We start from the raw sequence: 21,269 nt of genomic DNA on the forward strand, positions 1-21,269 counted from the left end.
TCTCCAAAAATAGTCACCTCTAAAAATATTTCTAGCAGAAAATCCTTGATTTGAAAACGAGCAATCCTTTTAAAATCTCAATGACTAATGAAAGCAAAGATAGCGGGGAGGGCCAATGTATTACATGAAGGGCTTTTCAATGTGGTGTATTTAATTTATTGTTCTCTTTTTTTGTGTGCATGTACTAAAGTATTCCATGTGTATGCGTTTTTCCTGCTTGAAGACCAACAACATAATAACAGAATAATAACAAATAATGAGATGGCTGTAATCTATTCTCCCAAGTAAACTATTGTGATTTTTTTTTAACAAGCTTGTCCAAATATTTATTTTACTGTTAGATAAAAGCAGTCTTGCTTTTCATTTCCTGGAAACATAAATACCAAATGTTACTATGTTTGCTAACTCATTTTTTGCCTGTTTACTAGGGAAGTAGGCAATAGCGTACTTTCCCAATTTTACTCTGCCTTGCTTGCTTTCAGATGGGTCAGACTGGAGAGAGTGAAGAGTGGATGCTCATCCACCAGCTTTCTAATGAACCAGAGGCTCGATCCATGGAGGTGCCCAATCTCAATCCCTATACATATTATAGGTAAGTCAAGTGAAGAAGGGAAAAGCTGGAAAAAATGTCACCCATCATTTAAGGAGACATCAGCACATGTTTTTCAGCAATAGATTTACGGAAATGCATTTTTTGTCCATAGTTTCATTAGAATTTTTTTTTCTTACAAATCAAGAATGAAGGCTTTCAAACAATATGTTGGGAGTTGTTCTACTCACAACATCATTTTTCAGGCCCTTGTTTTTTTAAACAGTGTTGTATATATTTATATTTTATTCTGTTAATTAGTTTAATGTAATACAATTATTTAAAAAAAACAACTAGGTGGTATGAAAAGAGAAAGACGCTGATCTCAATCAAGCTACATATTGTTGTATTACTGTAGTTGTATAGGGAAAGAAAGGCAAGAGTGGTGATGGCAATGGAGGCAGTAGCAGTGATGGTGATGATGACAATGATGATGAGAATATAAAGAAGAAGAGGAAGATCAAAAGCAAACTTTTCATAAAGTCCAATCGGAGCTGAGCCAAAAACAACCCAAAATAGGGCTCAAGACAAAATTCATCTTCGGACCTTGATACCCCCAAACATGGAGGCTCCATAAGAAAATAATGGCTAAAGCCTGTTGATAGATCTATTCCCCATTAAAGTTTTCTTGGAAAACCCAATACACAGTTTAGAACACGTAGCCCAATCCCCGCATAATATCCTTTTTTGCTTTGCTTTTTGCTTCAGATATGGGCTTTATGAAAACACACTTGTAGGGCACTACATATTTGTATGGTTTTATGTATCACATATTGTGGCTCTTCCACTGATATTAAGAGGAAAGAGGAACAGGGGAAGAAACAAAGCAAAAAATCACCAAAGGCATGTGAATGTGGAAGTTCAAAATCCTGGAGAATTTGCTGTGCTCTTCTCCCTTCCAACTTTAATCCATTTCCTCTCTGGTGCCAGTTTCCGGATGCGACAAGTGAACATTGTGGGGACAAGTCCACCCAGCCTGTCTTCCCGCAGGATCCAGACGTTGCAGGCTCCACCCGATGTATCTCCTGCCAATATTACAGTACGAACAGCCAGTGAAACCAGCCTCTGGCTACGATGGATGGTGAGAACTGTAGCCTAAGGAGGCCCGATAATTGTTTCTGGAGGGGGAAAAAAGCAAACAATAACAAAGCAGGGAAGAAGGGGCAAATCTCAGCAGGCTGGCCACCCTACCATTATTTATCTAGTGAGCCAGACAAACTTCAATAGTTCGTTTCAATAATAAATTTGAATTCAAGATTAGTAGAGAGACTCCTATGAAGCTAAGACTACTCGTTGAGGCTGGATCAGAAACTTGGAATATTGCTATAGTGAAATATTGAGCAATTGAAATACAGCTTCACCCTTTCTGTCATTTATCATAGGGTAAAATGGAGGGGTCTAGAAGTACAGTGAAGGAAAGGGATGGGGTATGAAAAAAGTAATAAGCAAGGGAAAAACTAAAAAATGGGAAATGAAGTATAGATCAAAGTCAGAATGAGGAGAATTGAAGGGGCATCATCGGGCTGTTCTTTCTTCACTCCCATGCTAGTTATTTTTGGAGGTAGAAGACTTCACTGGGGGAATCAGCTGAATAAGGCTTAATTTTGAATGAACACATATACACTTATCCATGGTCCCATTTCCCTCAGTCAAGATTATAATTTCCTCATGCCATAAAATTCTTGCCGCCCCTAACAGGAACTCTAAGACCAGCCCTTGTCTAAGACTGAGAGGCTACCAAATTAAATTCAGTGAAAGAATAAAGGTTTCAGTTATGTCAAAAATCTGATGATGTGACTTTATAGATATATTCATGTAGTTGTAGATGGAAATGGCTGTTATGGAAATTGCTAATAACCATTTTTGCCCAAATGGTTTTGAACTTCCCGGTCTAGCCAGTGAGATCGCACATCGAAATACTAACCAGGATGAACTCTTCTTGACTCTTCTTGGAATGATATGATATGATCAGACAGGTGCTACCATCTGCTGAGACTATATTAGAAGTTCTTAAGACCAAATCAGAAACTTTCAGCAATATCTGTACTGGAGGTAGAAGACTTCAGAAATTAGATGACTTTCTATTAAACCCAAGAATTAGGATTCAAAACCTTATGGTTCAAATTGATTGTTATTCCATATGCACTCCTTATGAGACCAAAAAAAAAAAAAAAAAAAGGAAACTTTTCTCTCTTTTTGCATGTTTTCTGATCTTTTTTTTTTTTTTTTTATGAAAAAAAATGGCTGGGAGCCCATTTTCTGTATTTATCATTTCAATTGAAGAAAATTACAAGGTAATTTTAAATAATGAAATTTGGCCATTTGTACATAAAAGTCAGTCTCTTAGGTAGCCTTTGAAACTGTACCTGTTTTACAAAGGCTAGGAGCACTTCAGTTGAGTAGGACAGATGTTACCCTGTTTGATGCAGCCATTCTAGAGAAGAATAAAATGCCGGCCAATAGTAATGGGCCATCTCTTTTCTCAGCCACTGCCAGAGAGTGAATACAATGGCAGCCCTGAGTCGGTGGGCTACCGATTGCGCTACTCACGTCTTGATGGGCGCAGCCACACCCTGACCAACACCATCCATGACCGTGTGGAGCGCGAGTTCACCATTGAGGACCTGGAGGAATGGACCGAATACCGTATACAGGTGCAGGCCTTCAATGCTGTTGGGCCTGGGCCATGGAGTCAGACTGTGGTGGGGCGAACCCGGGAGTCAGGTATTCTTTTCCACTCCAGCTGTTTAAGACAATCTGATAGGCAGGGGTGGACTTCAAAAATTTTAGCAAGGGGTTCTTTGTCCGGTTGCTGGGTGGGCGTGGTCATGGTGGATGTGGCCTAATCAGCCTCCTGCACCATGGTAGGGGGGCATTTTTGCCTTTCCCAGGCTCCGGAAGCTTTCAAGCCTCTGGGAGGGCGAAAACGGCCTCCCCAGGCTCTGGAGGCCCTCTAGAGCCTGGGGAGCAAGCCCTTCCCAAGCTTCTGGTAGGCCCCTTTTTTCGCACTCCCCGAGCTTCCGCATGCGCCCTGCATCCAAAATGGGTCACATGGGGACTCCTAGGAGGGGTGGGGTGGGCACGGTAAGCCAGGAGCAGGATTTGGGGGTTCTCCAAACTGCACAGAATCTTAGCTGGAAGTTCTCCTGAACCCCTGCGAACCCCCAGCAGCTTACCCCTGCTGATAGGCTTATCACTGTCTGCTTGGAATTTAACATGTGAGGTTCTGGACAATGTAGCAATGTGTATTCTTGTCTGTGTTTTTTGTGTATGCAGTGCCTTCGTCTGGACCCACCAATATTTCAGCACTAGCTACCACTTCTACCTCTATGCTAGTGCGGTGGAATGACATCCCTGAAGCGGATCGAAATGGATTTATCCTAGGCTACAAGGTGAGTATTAAAAATACAGATGTTGATTTGGCAGTCCTTTCCTATTGCTTTCTCTTGTGCCATACTTCCAAGACCTGACCTGAAGCATCATTTCCTCCACACCTAATCTTACTCTTTCTTCCAGCTTGAGCCTGAATCTCTGCTTGTAGAACCTATCATTGTAGAAGGTTCCTTAGTGAACATTTTGTTCAGTCTTTTAATTATTGTGTTCCCATAAAATGGCCTTCTTTCTTTCCCCCTCCTCATTTTCCCTCCTTCAAATCCTGTTTTCATGCCATGCCTTATCCTTATCCAGGGCACTCATCCTATCCACTTTACAGGAACGGATGCCAGTTAATAATAGTCCCCTGATTATCAGTGGGGGAAAGGAGACTGTTTGCCTTTATTTTTTATCATCGGTGCATCTTCTCTTCTAGATCATGTATAAGGAAAAGGATTCAGATTCCAGGGCCCAGTTCTGGTTAGTGGAAGGCAATGCTTCTCGGAGTGCCCAGCTCATAGGTTTGGGAAAATATGTCCTTTATGAGATCCGGGTGCTTGCTTTCACCCGCATTGGTGATGGTGTGCCCAGCAATCCACCTATACTTGAGCGCACACTGGATGATGGTAAGTGTCCCATAATTCTCTGTCTCTTAGCTATACTTACTTTCAAAAAAAAAAAAAGATTAGCAACCAAACATCAACACCATCTTCATTTAGAATGTTCAATAATTCAAGCCCTAATCATACCCTTTCTCTAAATTATTAAACATACAATGAACTTCCTTTTGCATCCTTCGTGCATTTCTCAGTGATCTGCCGAAGAGTACAATGTTCCTTCACCTCTCTGCATGTCCTCCATGAACTTCATTCCACATCCTTGTAATATTAACTGGGTTCCATCTCACCTAGCTTGTTGAGATACTTGAACCCAATATTTGCTGGCAGGGAGCTTGGACTTCTGTCCAGTGCATTGTCACTGCCGTTATAAACACTTGATCCTGCCTTATAAGCAACTCCCCGTGCCCACACCTTGTGTTGTGGTCCCCTAAAAAAACAATACTGATTTTAGTATCTGGTAGCATTGATTGCGTATATCTGTGTTTGTATGTGCATTCCAGTCACTCCCTGTATGAATAAATAAACATATATCATTCAACCTAATCATCCTTTATCCTTGATGTATTCCAGTGCCGGGGCCACCGGTGGGCATTCTCTTCCCTGAAGTGAGAATAACTTCTGTACGGCTAATCTGGCAGCCTCCTGCTGCTCCCAATGGTATCATTCTAGGTAAGACACAGTAATTCAGAGTGAGCCAAGTTTTTGAGCTTCTCCCATTTGTCTTTCTGAAGAGCAAACAGGGCCACAGAAAAATTGTGGCGGGGTAAAACCTCTGGACCAGACTGTGATTACTCCCATGACTGCAGTCTACTTCCACTGGAAAAACTATTTCTTCAGCTGCCCCAAAGATAGCTCTATGGGGCAGTATCCCTTTTTGCCAAACCTTTTCTTACCCAGTCCTATTCTGACTCTGTTGCAGCATATCAGATCACTCACCGCCTCAACACTACAACTGCCAATTCAGCCAACGTAGAAGTCCTCAGCCCCAGCGCCCGCCAGTTCACTGCTACCAACCTCAGACCTGAGTCTACCTATCTCTTCCGTATCACAGCGCAGACCCGAAAGGGCTGGGGTGAAGCTGCAGAGGCCTTAGTAGTCACTACGGAAAAAAGAGGTAATTAGGGTGGGACATAAGACAATCCAGAATTGCATTGGGAGAAAAATTAGGCATGTCTTCGCAGTGAGTCTATTTTTGTTCCTAAGGATATTAACCCCATAAAAATATTAAAGGTGCACTCCCAGGTTTGATGTATGGTCATTCACTCAACACACTCACAGCCCTGGTTAACAGTCACACTCAAATCACTTTCAGAACAACACCGAGGCACAACCAGTTCTTTGGAATACATGGAGAACCAGTGAATTTAAAGTAACAGCAAAACTTTATTGCTCACAATGTACATTTGTGGTCTGTCTCTATGTCACTGTCTCTCTCTCTCTCTCTCTCTCACACACACACACACACACACACACACACACACACACACACACACGAACTGAGCATCCTTCTCAATTAGGCTGTCAGTTACTAGTCAGAGGGACAAAAGCTGCCAAGTCTGGATTCAAAGAAGACTCAAAGAGTGGGCAGGCTTCAGGGCCCCTTTTGTCTCCAAAAGTCCTTGCTTTGTTGATTCACAAGATTGGCAGCTATTCTTGCCTTATTGAATAAGTTTGGTAGCTGTTGAAGGTTCTTGGGGAAGGTTTTCACATGTGCTCAGGCCCAACTTCTTTTGTCTGGTTTGGGTGACTTTTTCCCCCCTTTGTTTCCTTAACAACCTGGTTCCTTCTTATCTATCTCTTGAAGGGAACTTTCAAAGAAGATTCCTAGCTTTTATCCGCCCTGCTTACATGCTTTTTTAAATCTTCAGGTGTGGTAGCCTCTGCCTAGTCTCACAAGGACTATATTAAAAATTATCTTAAGGCAGTGTATGTCTGAGTAGCAAACTGGTATTGCAATTAGTCATTTTCAGTCAGTTTTGTACTCAACATTTCCTTTTCTCATACCACTCCAATAGTGACTTTCTCAAATCACTATTCATTTTCTTCAAAGAGAGAAGAGCTACCAATATGTATAACTTCCATTTCAGGGCATGGAGGACACCTTGAGAAAATGGAGGTGCTGTTGAACAGATAAATACCTCAAGGAAGGAGGGAAGGCATAGCTCAAGATGAAAAGAGAGAAAGAAGCAATATTTCATTTTCCCCTCACTTTAAAATTTCAGCCTTTGGAGGTTATCTTCAATAAGTCAAGACTGATGTCCAATTGGGCTTTAAGCCTTCAATTTAATTCTGCAAAATGTTTCTGCTTTTAAGGATTTCCTGACAAATTAGAAGGTTAGCCTTCGGGAGATCTATGTGAATGGTTGTCTCTTAAGTAGCAGATGCAAGCAAATGTTAGTATTCCACAAGGGAGCAAACCAAAATTCTCTGGGTTCAGCACTGATAACAATCCATTAAGCAGATGATAAAAAATATGAATGGGTAATTTGTATATTACAAATCAGATTCTTATTAAGGCAGTTGCAGACAACTGCATCGTGCAATAAATTATCAATTATTGTTGAAAACCCATCAGTCTTTCTACTAATAATAAGCCTGTTTCAAGGAAAACTCATTTTCTTTCAGACTCCAGGAAAAATATGCCCCAGGTGCTCATCTTTTAAGAATTGTAGTAGGAGTAAAAGCTTTATAGAATATCAATGGCCATATATCAAAGGCATTCATTTAATAGGCCTGTAGTATAGTTAATGATGATTGAACTGATCGCCATTTCTCCACATTAATTTTGTTAATATTTTCTCATCCTTCTTACTTAAGCAGTTGAATGAACTCTGTTGTACCTTATAAGCAAAAGATTCTTTGTGAAACTCAGTATGATTTTTTTTTAAAAAAACCATCCACATTGTTAGATAGTCCTCAACTTACAACAATTCATTTAGTCACCATTTGAAGTTAGAATGGCATTGAAAAAAAAGTGACTTTAAACCAGTTTTCACATTTATGACCGTTATGACACTTATGACACCATCCCCATGGTCACATGATCAAAATTTATCCACTTGGCAACTGGCATGTATTTATGACGGTTGCAGTGTCCTGGGATCATGTGATCACTTTTTGCAACCTTCTGACAAGCAAAGTCAATGGGGAAGCCAGGTTCACTTAACCATGTTACTACTTAACAACTGCAGTGATTCACTTAACAATTGCAATGATTCACTTAACAATTGTGGCAAGAAAGGTCGTAAAATGGGTCAAAATTCATTTAACAACTATCTTGCTTAGTGATGGAAATTTTGGGCTGAATTGTGGTCATAAGTCAAGGACTACCTGTATTACTCCGTGCCTTTCATTTATTAATCCTCAAACCTTGTCAACTATGTTCTGCTTTCAGAATAGTCATCCAGACCCAACTATTTTCATAGAGTTAATATACTGTGCTTTTTTTTAAAAAAAAAAAATTGTGGGTGTTGGAAGCATCACTATAAACTGTATGAATGAACGAACCATCTGATCGCACAGAAGCAACATTTTAAAATGGAAAACTAGGGTTTGTAGGAAACCAATGAATATACTAGACATCAAAACCAATTAGATAATGTTTGAGATGGAGTACAGAAGGAAAAAAAAAAACATATTTAGATTAATAAAGGGTCAGGATTCCTGTGCGCATTGTACCAACCTGAAAATAATCTCCGGCCTTTCCCTCTCATTGCCATGTCTCTTTTTCATCCTATAAAAAACCAGCTTCCAGTGATCTGTCTCTGTCTACATGTAAATTTGAGGGAATGGCAGAAGGGTATTAATAATTTTGTTTGGGCAGGGAGAAGACCGAGAATAAAATTAAAAATAATGCAAGATATACGTGAAAGAGGAGGTCTTAAAATGCCTAATTTAAGATTATACTATGAAGCAGCGGTCCTATCAATAATCAGTGACTGGATTAATTCAACAGAAGAAAGAATATTGAATATTGAAGGATATGATTTGTTATATGGCTGGCATGCTTATTTATTATATGATAAGAAGGTGGATATGGCTTTAAAAGCCATATACTAAGGAATGCCTTGTTACGGGTTTGGAAAAAGTATCAATATAAGTTAAATTACAAGATACCTATATGGGCAATACCCAGACATGCGATAGAGAATATAAGTGTAGAGCAAAAGCAAGAGGTGATTATCTATAAAGAGCTTCTTAAAATGGAAGGGGGTATATTGCAGTTAAAGTCCTTAAATGCATTAAAAGAAGAAAGGATAATTCAAACTTGGTTTCAGTATGGACAGCTGCAAGCTAGATGGAAAGAAGATCAGAGAATTGGTATCATGCAGAACGAGGAAAATTTGGTAAAACAAATTAGAGATCAAAGCCAAATGCATATAAAAAGAGTATATAATATATTGATAGAAATAGATTCAGAAACGGAATTAGTTAAGGATTGTATGATAAAATGGGCACAAAATATTCAGGAACCAATAATGATGGAAACTTGGGAAAAAATATGGGTTAGAAATGTGAAATTTACGGAAGCGCAAAACTTAAGAGAAAATTTTTATAAAATGTTTTATAGATGGCATTTAGATCCCAAAAAGCTAGCCTGTATGTATCCGAATTTGCAATCTAAGTGTTGGAGATGTGATTGTGATAATGCCACCTATTATCACATATGGTGGACTTGTAAAAAAGTTAAAGCATTCTGGATAAAAATATGGTGGATTTTTTAAAAGAAGATAAGGTTCACTCCACAGTTGTTTTTGTTGGGTATAATTACAAATTGTACGGTTATAGAGACTAAATTGATTTTAAATTTAATAACTGCAGCTAGACTTTTGGTGGCGCAATATTGGAAGATTTGCCTACTATTGAAGAATGGACACTAAAAGTAGCGAATTTAGCAGAAATGGCAAAAATTTCAGCATATTTGAAAGACTATTCACAAGAAAGATATATATCGAAATGGAGAAGATGGATTGATTATATTCAAAGCAAATATTGGACTAAAAAGTATCAAATAGCTTATGAATGAATAGAAAAATTAAGAGTATTCATATTTAGTTAAGCAAAAGGGGAGTTAAAGTGTGAAGGGGGGATAGGAATCCATAGATAGCTAGCCTAGTTTAGTATATGATTGTTAATTGTTATACCCTGTATTTTGTTCCAGGAAGTTCGGGGGTGGGGATGGGGGGGAGGGTAAGGAAGGGAGGGGGATGAGGAAATATTTGTAAAAATTTTTGTAAAACTCTTTAATAAAAAAAAAACCAATTAGATAATGTTTGAGATGGAGTACAGAAGGAAAAAAATACATATTTAGATTAATAAAGGGTCAGGATTCCTGTGCGCATTGTACCAACCTGAAAATAATCTCTGGCCTACCCCTCTCATTGCCATGTCTCTTTTTCATCCCATAAAAAAACAGCTTTCAGTGATCTGTCTCTGTCTTATCTCCCAGACCGTCCCCAACCACCCAGCAAGCCCATTGTGTTGCAGGAAGATGTCAAGGCCAGGAATGTGCTGTTGTCGTGGGAGCCAGGCAGCGATGGGCTCTCACCTGTCCGATACTATACTGTGCAAACACGGGAACTCCCTGATGGGAAATGGATGCTGCATTCTGCGTCGGTGAAGCACAACACCACATCCTTCATTGTGAGCAGGTGAGGCAGGAACTGATGCGATGCAAGAGACATTTATTTAGAAAGGGAAACAGTTGTTCAGTGTTCCAATTTGTCAGACTGTTGGTAGCTAGTTAATCTAAGACTGTGTACAGGTAATTCTTGACTGACAACCATTTGTTCAACAACCGTTCAAATTCACAATGGCACTGAAAAAAGTGACTTATATGACTGGTCCTCACACTTACAACTGTCTCAGCATCTCCGTGGTCACGTGATCAGAATTCAAGCACTTGGCAACCAGCATGACTGCAGTGTCACAGAATCATGGGATTGCCGCTTGCGACCTTCACCAGCCAGCATCCGACAAACAAAGTCAATTGGGGAAGCCGGATTTGCTTAACAACCATTTGATTCACTTAAAAATGGCAGTGATTTGCTTAACAACTGTGGCCAAAAAGGTCATAAAAATCAGGTGGGACTCACTTAATTACCTTGCTTAGCAACAGAAATTCTGATCCTAACTGGTCATAAGTCAAGGACCCCATTTAAAGGGTGGCCTCCCAGTCTGAACTCAATTTTCCTAATTTACTCTTAAATCTGGAAACAAGACTAGGCATGTTGAATCCCACAGTTACATCCAGAATGCTTTTCCAAAGACCTTAGGAAGAATTTGCTGGTCTTGGAACAAAAAAAACAAAGTTAGAATGTAGGTCTTCGAAGGCAGAAGACAGCAAACACAAGTGGGAATTTTTTCTTCCAAAACCAAACCAGATAATCCTGCATTCTGTTTGCAGATTGAAGCCGTTCACCACCTACAAATTCCGTGTCAAGGCAACCAATGACATCGGTGACAGTGAATACAGCGAAGAGTCAGAATCACTCACCACACTACAAGCTGGTATGCAAGCACGCAAGGTTATGAATTATTACTACCCAATGTAAAACCTTTTTTCCTCCGATCTTGAGAAGAGAGATGTAAAAGGGTAATATGAATTCAGTGAGGGCATTGTTGCATTCCTGGGAACCCTGATTATTTTTCGCCTAGGCTGTCTGAAAAGATCTCATCTTCAAAATGTACTAGCTCTACAACTAGACAAAAGAAACAAAACAAAATCAGGTCTAAGAAAGAATAAAGAAAGGGGGAGGGGGTTGTTCCTTTTCTACTATCTGGTTTCCCACTTGTATAACCCATATCGCATCAAACCCCTATTCAGATCCGCTGCTATCTTTTCCTTGTTGTAGATTTATGTCTTATGTTTTATTGGTAATGGCCTTGTTTGTGTTAGATTACAAAAGAAGGAGCCATAGATAAAGCTGGCTATTGTGTGAGGCAAACTTTCTGCTGTGACAAACTGAGCAGTTTGATACAGCTGGGACTCAGTTGAGACAATAGTGTTAGGCACAATGAAAACAAGCAATAGAGTTATAATAGAAACTGAAAATAGAAAATATAATGGAGTAAAATCTATAAAGAAACTAATGAAAAGAATGATAAGCAGAAGAAAGGAGGGCTCCTTAACAAATTAAAAGAGGGATACAGTAGATGAGGCTGTTAAAAAACAAAAGCCAAGATAAACCTGTTACAAGTGGATCCATTACTGCAGATTAGTGAAGTATTGCACCAGCAAATCATCTTGTTTTAGGATCATGGTATCCTCCAATCTGGAAGGAAATTGTACTCCCGCTCATCTCAAAAAAAAAAAGTTATCTGTTCTGACCTAGGCTTCACAAAATCACGAAACAGACTCCTTGCCCCGACAAAACCTCTTTTTATTTAGCTAATGTGAATTCCTAGCATTCACATCCAGCAAACTCCCAGCAAACAGTCTTTCAAGGGTGAATTGCAACCACAGACCTTATCAGTCCTTGGAAAGTTGCCAGGCCGATAGCTTCCAGGCGCAATGCTGGACAAGGAAATATTTGGCAAGGAGTCTCTGTGAGGCACCAACTCAGATAAGCAAATCTTTAAACTAATAAACGAACTAATTGTCTCCTGCAAACACCACTTCCCTTTTGCTCCTATTTATTTCTTATGGGAGGGCCCATTCAGCATCCCCTTGTGCCTTTACTCCCGAGTCAACTTCGGTTCCTTAATTGTTCCCTTCTCCTGACAGCTCTGCGCATGCACTCATTGGGAACAGGCTCCAGCTGTTCTTTTGCCCCACTTATCTTCAACTCCGAAGGTAGCCGATAACTGTCAGACGGCCTTGGCCCCATCTCTGCCTCTGACGCGGAGCACTCATCAGAGCCTTCCCCAGATTCCAGGACTGGCCCATGTTCCTCCCCAATTTACTCACTGGCCGAGTCTGCCGCCAGCTCCACTGGCCGCTGGCGGGCCACAACATTGTCATTTAAACTTCTGTGAAAGATGATGACTTCATAGCTTGCATTTCCTGGTGCTATTTTTTAAATCATAAAAAATAAGTTTGAGTATTTGAACTGTAATTTTTCTTTTCCTCAGCCCCAGACGAAGCTCCCACCATTTTGTCAGTGACACCACACACCACCACATCTGTGTTGATCCGCTGGCAGGTAGAGTCATCTATTCTTTCATTCATTTCCCCATTTTAACTCTGAATAAAAGAATCAGAATGTTCAAGGATTCCCACATTTTAAAGAAATGTGTTTTTTTTTTTCTTATACTATGCTGTACGATCTTTGGTACAGTGCTCTAAACTTGTTTTCCAGAAGTTCCAGTTATGCAGCCTTATGCAAATAAATCTGAACAAAGATATCAGGACTGCAATTTATTTTGAATAAGCAGAATAATAGTTCCTCATTTACTTGCACCTAACTTTATTATTCAAGCCGATAACTAATACAAAAAAAAGTTCACAGTAGGGTAGTTGATTTTGCTATTAAAACACAGGACACCATAAATGGATCTTGTGCCCCAGGATTGATAGGAAAAGACAATCCTCTTTGTGGTGTATAGAGAATACTAGCTTGTTTATATATGTACACTTTTATGTACACTGAGAGCCTATGCACCAAGACAAATTCCTTGTGTGTCCAATCACACTTGGCCAATAAAAAATTCTAATTCTAATTCTAATTATTTATTTATTTATTAGATTTATATTGCCGCCTATTTGCCCATGGTGACTCAAGGCGGCTTACAGAATATAAAAAACCACATTTAAAAAACAGTAAAACTCATAAAAAATCAAATAAATTCATGTAATAAAATCACCCCTGACCCCCACCTCCCACCCCAGCGACAGCCGATCACATAAGCCATTTAATGGGCTCCATCCTGCTCTGGATTCCCCAGGCCTGCTGATAGAACCAGGTCTTCAGCACCTTCAGGAAGAGAATTAGAGTGGAGGCCATTCTAATCTCTGGGGGAACGATGTTCCAGAGAGAGGGAGCCACCATGGAGAAGGCCCTTCTTCTGGGTCCCACCAGTTGTATCTCCCTCGGGGATGGGACCCGCAGCATTCCCTGACTCCCTGCTCTAATGGGTCAGGTAGATGTGACCGGCAAGAGATGGTCCCTCAGATAATCTGGTCCCAAGCCATGAAGGGCTTTAAAGGTGACAACCAGCACCTTGAATTGCACCCGGAAGCAAATCGGCAGCCAATGCAGCTCCTGCAGAAGAGGTGATATATGTGCACACCGAGGTCTGCACAAAATTGTGCGGGCCACTGCATTTTGCACCAACTGGAGCTTCCAGATGCCCTTCAAGGGCAGCCCTATGTAGAGCATGTTGCAATAGTCAAGACGAGAACTGACTAAGGCATGAGTGACTGTGAGTAGGGATTGCCGGTCCAGGAAAGGGCGTAACTGGTGCACAACTCGCAGTTGCGCAAAGGCCCTCCTGTCTGCGACCATCGCATGCTCTTCAAGCAGGAGTTGTGAGAACCCCCAGATTACACACAGGGTCTGTTTGGGGTAGTGCCACCCCATCCAAGACCAAAGATGGCACTTCTCCCTGAGCCAACGAACCCCAAACCCAGAGCTACTCAGTCTTGCCAGGGTTTAATTTCAACTCATTGCTTCCCAACCCCTAACAGCCTCCCGGCACTGCGAGACGGAGGACATGGTATCACTTAACTCACCACGGGCTGAGACATACAGCTGACATATAATTGGCATGGATACAGTGGTAGGAAGCAGGGAACCAGTAACATAAAGACATTTAGAGTGGAATTATGAAAAACAACTTGTGGAATGTAGATTTGAGATCAGGAAAAAACTGGAGGGATCTGAAATGGATAGTGACATTATTTCAACCCATTAATCCTTTTTGAGGCATCTTCTGCCTATATTGCTAGATTCCATCCTGCTAGCAGGGACTGCGTGAAAGTACAAAAGCATCCCCCAGAATTGTCACATTTGGAGATACTGCGGTGATTACTCTGTGCTGCCAGGAGTCACTTTTGCATTCACTGTGTCTTCTTATACAGGCCCCATCTGAGGACAAAATCAATGGCATTTTGCTAGGCTTCCGCATCCGATATCGGGAGCTGCCATATGAAGGAGTACGAGGCTTTATTGCCCGTAGCGTGGGCAGTCCCAATGCCAGATGGACAGAGTTGACCCGTAAGTCTGCAAAGGGGGAATGTATGAATTAAGGACAATCAGAATGTAGTTCATTCACCAAATCTCTGTACTGCTGCTGTACTGATTTCCTTTAAATGAGTTTGCAATATCATCCCCAAGCAAGCTGTTCATAAAACCTGGTCCTAAGGATTGCACAAAATGCTTCCTACAATGATATGGCTTCTATTCAGTACAGTACAACTCCTCCAATGCTAGTAAATCCAGAAACTGTTCTAGAGCAATACATGATTGAGCTTTGTGCTGAAAATACTAACTCCAGGAAAAAGCCAGTATATGCATCAAAATTACAAAGCAGCACTGTCCAGGATTCCTTTTTCTAATCCAATAATCTTTTTTTTTTTCAAGAAATCTTAAAATATATCATAAAATACTACTTGGGAAACCTATTTCCCCAGGTTCACATGCAGTATGTAATCATGTAGGTATCATACTGGTTAATAAAACAGCTGTGTAAAAAAACTGCAAGACATTACAGATCAATCACTCCAGTGACTTACTAATGAAAATATAGCCAGGCCCTCTATTATAAATTTACAAAAATGCACAAGCAGAAACATCCAACATAAAAACTTCCCCTAAAGAGAATATCTGGAGCAGCTGTTTAGGGCCTTTTGTTGCATCAGAGCACTGCTGTATTTGGTCCTCTTGGTGTTGCAAGCTTTGTGTCAGTGTGTCAGTCCTTAGCAGCTCAAGGACTTGGTTGCCAGAAGAGGCCTTTATGGAATAGTGAATGATGGGACGTGTATATCCAATCTATTCTAATGCCTATAATAGATGTTGAGAAATTTTGTTTGTCCTTTGAAACTTTATTGTCCTTCCCTTTCTAGTTATTTATCATCTTTCCCTCCCTCCCTCCCCCTCTCCCCCCTCCGCTCAAAAGACCCCTTAACATCCTTTGCTTGGACTGGGAATTTCTCCCTAAGCTGCTTCCTTTCTCACAATAATGATGTTGCTTTGTTTAGCTTGTGTTGTCCAGATGTTTCTTTCCATGTAGCTAACCTTGCACTGCTTTTCCCTTCTGACCACCTGCCATCCCACAGCAACATACGCCATGCAGAACCTGAGCGAGGCCTCCCTGACCCAATACGAGCTGGACAGTAAGTGGGAGCTCCCTCTTTAGCCGGTACTTCTATCTCTGCTTGTGTCTCTGGTCTCGTCTGCGTGAAGCAACCCCTTCTTGCTCACAATAGGATTGCTAGGGATGATTCAGATTGCAGTCAGCATGTCTGGAAGAAAAGATGCCATACACTAGGGTACTGGTAGTAGGTGTGGTTTACAATTAACTCTATTATCCCTCTCTTACCAAATCCAAACATTAGGAAGGGTAATTTCTGCAGGTTTTTCTTGAGTATACTACAAGAAATAACCATAACCGAACCCATTTTGAGAACTCCTTTCAAGTAACAGAACAAATGTAGCTCACACTGATCAATAGTTTATAGTAGCATATCCAGGAAAGTGGATTTCTGTTTCACATTCGTGCTGTTTCATAATTGCAGTAGGATGAAATAGAGAAATAATAGAAAGGAGAGCAACCTCCTCTTTGGGGTATTGAAAAAAGAGATGAGGAAATGAGGTCCAGGAATCGTGGAAATGAATGGAGGTGATAGGAAGCGACCTTGAACAATTTAAGTTCTATTCTCATTGTTTAAAACAGCACTTTTACTCACAGCTCAATTGAGACCTTTTTTTTCCTTTAAAGTTAGAAACCATATTAGAAACCATGCAATAAACCAGAGATCCTGTTCTTGCTTTGTTTGGTGACTGCTTGTTTTTTTTAGTCAGAAACAATATACTGCCTCTATTTTCCAGTCTAAAGAAATTGGACAGAAAGTAGGACACGCCACCGTAGCCAGGTTCTCAAGCAAGGAATAGTGGGAGGAAAATGAGAGGAGGCTAACCAGAAAGTATGTGCTGCTACTATGGAGGCAGCTCAAATGAGCTCTCCACCCTGCTCCTAAATGATCACTGATTTTCTCCACCTTTGCAGATCTGAACAAACACCGTCGCTATGAGATTCGCATGAGTGTCTACAATGCTGTGGGTGAAGGGCCCACCAGTTCCCCCCAAGAGGTCTTTGTCGGTGAGGCTGGTAAGTTGAGCAAGCATGCGTTGTAAGAGTATTTCTACTTTGGGTCTCCATGTCATGTTTTTACCTGCCCATCTAAGGTATGTAGGATTAAAGGTAAAGGTTCCCCTCGCACATATGTGCTAGTCGTTCCTGACTCTAGGGGGCGATGCTCATCTCCGTTTCAAAGTCGAAGAGCCAGCGCTGTCCAAAGATGTCTCCGTGATCATGTGGCCGGCTTGACTAAACACCAAAGGCACACAGAACGCTGTTACCTTCCCACCAAAGGTGGTCCCTATTTTTTCTGTTTGCATTTTTTACGTGCTTTCAAACTGCTAGGTTGACAGAAGCTAGGACAAGTAACGGGAGCTCAGCCCATTACGCAGCACTAGGGATTCAAACCGCTGAACTGCCGACTTTTCGATTGACAAGCTCAGCGTCTTAGCATTGAGCCATCGCGTCCCATAGTAGGATTAGAGCTTTTGGATAGGGTTAGCTGTGAGGGAACAGTGGTTAGAATACAGCATTGCAGGCTAACTTGCTGCTCACTCCAGGAGTTCGATTCTGACTGGCTCAAGGTTGATTAGCTTTTCATCCTTCTGAGGCCGATAAAATGAGGACCCAGATTGTTGGGGGCAATATGCTGACTCTGTAAACTGCTTAGAGAGGACTGTAAAGCACTGTGAAGCGGTATATAAATCTACGTGCCATTGCTATTGCTACCTGGGTCAGCTGTTAGGGAAACTATTAGAATCAACCAGTAATAAACAAGAGATCCATTCTTTCATCAATAAGACAAAGCTGCCAGGAAGACACCAGCAGGCCTGGATCCCGAGAAGAGCAAGTCCATGGCCAAAACCTACAAAACATTTATTTGTCTGAGGCATGTATTTGTTTCTCAGTCTAGTGCATTCCTGACTTTCATTCTCTTTGCTTTCTTCAGTCCCTACAGCTGCACCACAGAATGTAGTCATCCAAAGCATCACAGCTACCCAACTCGACATTACTTGGGAGCCACCACCTCCTGAGACACAGAACGGAGACATCCAAGGCTACAAGGTACCAAAAAAGGAGAATATTTGTAGCTCAGAGGTGAAATAAGGGGTCTCCGGCGTTCTTTGAGCTTGGTTATTTTCTTGCAGACATTTCATTACCCAAACTAGATAACATCATCAATGCACTGCAATGCAATGCAAGAAAACAACCAAGCTCAGAGAGCACAAGGGACCCCTCAAGGCTACAAGATAACCACACAATATTTCCTGGGGGTGGATTGGTGCTCATTTCACCTTGAAAAATGTTTAAAGATGGAAGCCAGAATCCTATACCTGGTACAAATTGGGAACAGACCTTCCACTGTGAATGTTTCTTCTGCCATGATTATATAAATACATCACAGCATATTCTTCTTTGTTGCTATATTGCTAATCTTTTAGGAAAGCTTGCATTAATGAAGATTAGTGTCCAGCGTCAGGCTAGATGGCGCCACAGAAAGTTTTATGGCACACTGGAAATTAGCATGTTCATTAATCCATAACATTTCACAGACTAATGTCTGCTGAATATTAGAATTGCGTAGAATTACCCAGAGTTATAGGTGATGAGCAGGTGGATAGAAATCAGTGTGAAATAAAATATTGGGAAATATAATGATCATTACAGTATTACCTATGGTCATTCATTAAAAAAAGTAATTGGTAATAACACAGGCATCCTGGAGACAACAAGTTAATTGTTTAGTCCTTAAGGTAACACAGTACTATCATTTGTTTTTTCTGATATAGATTAACCTGAAAATCTCTTCTAGAATCAAATATTTTTCAGGATCTTTCAGTTCTCTCTTGCTCTTTTTAAAGGCAGATGTTATTCTGCCTGTTTTTGTTTTGTTTTAATAATAGGGAAGAGCATATTTTCAAAGAACACAGCCCAATCTCAGGAGCTCTTCCAGTATCATGGTGGTGTTACCCTCTTATTTCCATTCTCTAAACCTAATCCAAACCCTGAAAAATACTCCATAATATTATCAAAATTGGTTGCACTATTTTGGATGCTAGGGAACTACAACGGGTTTGAACAGTGTTTCTTAACCTTGGCCATTTCAGATATGTGGACTTCAGCTCCTAGAATTCCCCTGCCAGCACCAACCCTAACCCTAACCACCCAAAGAATTCTGGGAATTGAAGTCCACACACCTTAAACTGGCCAAGGTTGAGGAACACTGATATAACCAGTGTAGTACTCCGGCACCCAAAATTGTGCAACCATCTGAAGTGATATGCTCATTTCCAAGCGCCTCATTTTGAGAAAAAAAATAATGAATGAAATTAATATAAAGGAGAGCAACAAAGATGATTGGGGATGGAAACATACACGAAGAAACTGAGGAAATTGGGTTGGGCTAGATAGAACATTAAAAGTACTTAAAAGGATGTCACACAGAGGAGCAAGACCTAGTTTCTATCATTCTAGAGAGCAGAACATTTAGTAATAATCTTGAATTATGGGAAAGTAGTCTACAGTTGAGTGTTATGAAAAAAAGTCTGAAGGAAACAGGTCAATAATAGAACAAACTATTATGGGAGGTAATGGTCTCTCTTCACTGGATGTGTTTATACAGGAATGTTCAGGGATTCTTTAATATGGAATTGTGCACCAAACATAATGGTTTCTTTCCATCCTGAGATTCTGTGAAATGGGGCATTGGGAGCCACATGCAGCCTATGTATTAACAATTAATGTAGTGCAGCAATTAAGATATTAGAGTAGAAGACAGGAGACCTTATTCTAATCCACCCTCAACCACAGAAGCTCACTAGGTGATTTTCGGTTGCTCGATTTTCTTGCTCGGTCCAATCAACCCCCAAAGAGCTTTTGTGGAGAAAAATAAGTGGGGAGATCACTATGTATACCACTTTATGCTCTTGAAGGAATGGCAGAACATAAATAATATATATATATTACAGCTTGCCCCACCTCTATTTCATAATGTGAGCAAGTCTGAGACAGCCCCACAGCTAGAGTGCAAATGAACAAAAAGAGAAAAACAAAAAACAGTTCCACCTTTTACCTGTAAGTGATGCTGTTGAGTTACAAATAGAACACTGGGGCTTTGTGCTTGTCATCAGGAATGTTTTTGCTCCTGGGGAATCTTCATTCTTGTTTCTTTTTTTTTTCTTTTTTTTTTTATTGAAAAAGTTTTACAATTACATTTTCTCCCCAATTTCCCCCCCCCAACCCTCCCTAACCTCCCTAGCCCCCCCCAGCCCACCCCTCCCCCTCCCCCCGGACTTCCACAGAATATAATCCAAATCAAAATCCCCTTTTTATAAAACTTGAACCCCTCCACCCCCTGTATATTTTTCACATCTTCACAAAATTCAAATATTCTATCTCTATATAATACTTTCAGTTAAAGGCTATCTGATATTTCCTAGTTTGATATTTATTCTGCACATAATCTATCCACTTTTTCCACTCCCATACATAAGTCTCTTGTGAGCGATCTTTTAGGTATGCTGAAATCTTCGCCATCTCTGCAAAGCTGGCCATCTTCAAAGTCCATTCTTCAATAGTAGGCATAGCTTCATTTTTCCAATATTGACCTATCAGTAATCTCGCTGCTGTTATCATATACAATATCAACTTTATTTCACCCAATGTAAAACCCTTAACTATACCCAATAAAAACAATTGTGGAGAAAACTGATTTTTTTTCTTTAAAACATTCTGCATAACCCACCAAATTTTTATCCAGAAAGCCTTCACTTTCTTACAAGTCCACCACACATGATAATATGTGGCATCTAGTCAATCACATCTCCAGCATTTTGGTTGAACATTAGGGTACATGCACGACAATTTCTTAGGATCTAAATGCCATCTATAAAACATTTTATAAAATTTTTCCCTCAAATTCTGCGACTGTGTAAATTTAACATTCTGAACCCATATTTTTTCCCATGTTTCCAACATCACTGGTTCTGCAAAATTTTGTGCCCACTTGATCATGCAATCTTTAACCAATTCAGTTTCTGAATCCCTTTCTAACAAAACATTATAAAGCCTTTTAATATGCATTGGACCTTTCTCTTTTATATGTCTAACCAATTCTTCCTCATGCATCATTATACCAATTTTTTGGTCCTCTTTCCATCTCAATTGAAGTTGATTATACTGTAACCAAGTTAAATTAATCCCTTCTTCCAACAGCATTTCTAGAGTCTTCAGTTGCCATCTGCCCGCATCTGCAAAAAGAACTTCTTTATATAAAAAACCCCCAAGTGACATTATATTTGTATTCCACATGATATGACCAAGATCCAGCCATAACGGTATTTTATAATCCCATTTGAATCGGTGCTTCTTCCAAACTCTCATCAAAGAATCTCTAAGTATGTGACTTTATCCACTTATACTTTATCCACTTTGTTCTCATAAAATAA

At 40.4% G+C, this 21,269-nt stretch overlaps 1 protein-coding gene across 1 annotated transcript in view; it reads left to right on the forward strand.

Moving 5' to 3' along the window:
- Positions 1-21,269, forward strand: part of SDK2 (sidekick cell adhesion molecule 2) — a 443,151-nt gene that overhangs the window by 386,595 nt on the left and 35,287 nt on the right. Inside the window, exons 23-36 of the mRNA XM_070937707.1 lie at positions 483-592; positions 1,520-1,670; positions 3,076-3,313; positions 3,866-3,981; positions 4,398-4,587; positions 5,152-5,250; positions 5,501-5,695; positions 10,031-10,232; positions 10,988-11,091; positions 12,655-12,725; positions 14,603-14,738; positions 15,800-15,856; positions 16,750-16,851; positions 17,771-17,886. Coding sequence (XP_070793808.1) covers positions 483-592; positions 1,520-1,670; positions 3,076-3,313; positions 3,866-3,981; positions 4,398-4,587; positions 5,152-5,250; positions 5,501-5,695; positions 10,031-10,232; positions 10,988-11,091; positions 12,655-12,725; positions 14,603-14,738; positions 15,800-15,856; positions 16,750-16,851; positions 17,771-17,886 — 1,887 coding nt within the window. The remainder of the gene's footprint in view (positions 1-482; positions 593-1,519; positions 1,671-3,075; positions 3,314-3,865; positions 3,982-4,397; positions 4,588-5,151; positions 5,251-5,500; positions 5,696-10,030; positions 10,233-10,987; positions 11,092-12,654; positions 12,726-14,602; positions 14,739-15,799; positions 15,857-16,749; positions 16,852-17,770; positions 17,887-21,269) is intronic.

The sequence above is a fragment of the Pituophis catenifer genome, unplaced genomic scaffold (assembly GCF_029215685.1).
Source record: "Pituophis catenifer annectens isolate HBS135680 unplaced genomic scaffold, rPitCat1.0.hap2 SCAF_2, whole genome shotgun sequence".
In the NCBI taxonomy this organism is placed as follows: Eukaryota; Metazoa; Chordata; class Lepidosauria; order Squamata; family Colubridae; genus Pituophis; species Pituophis catenifer.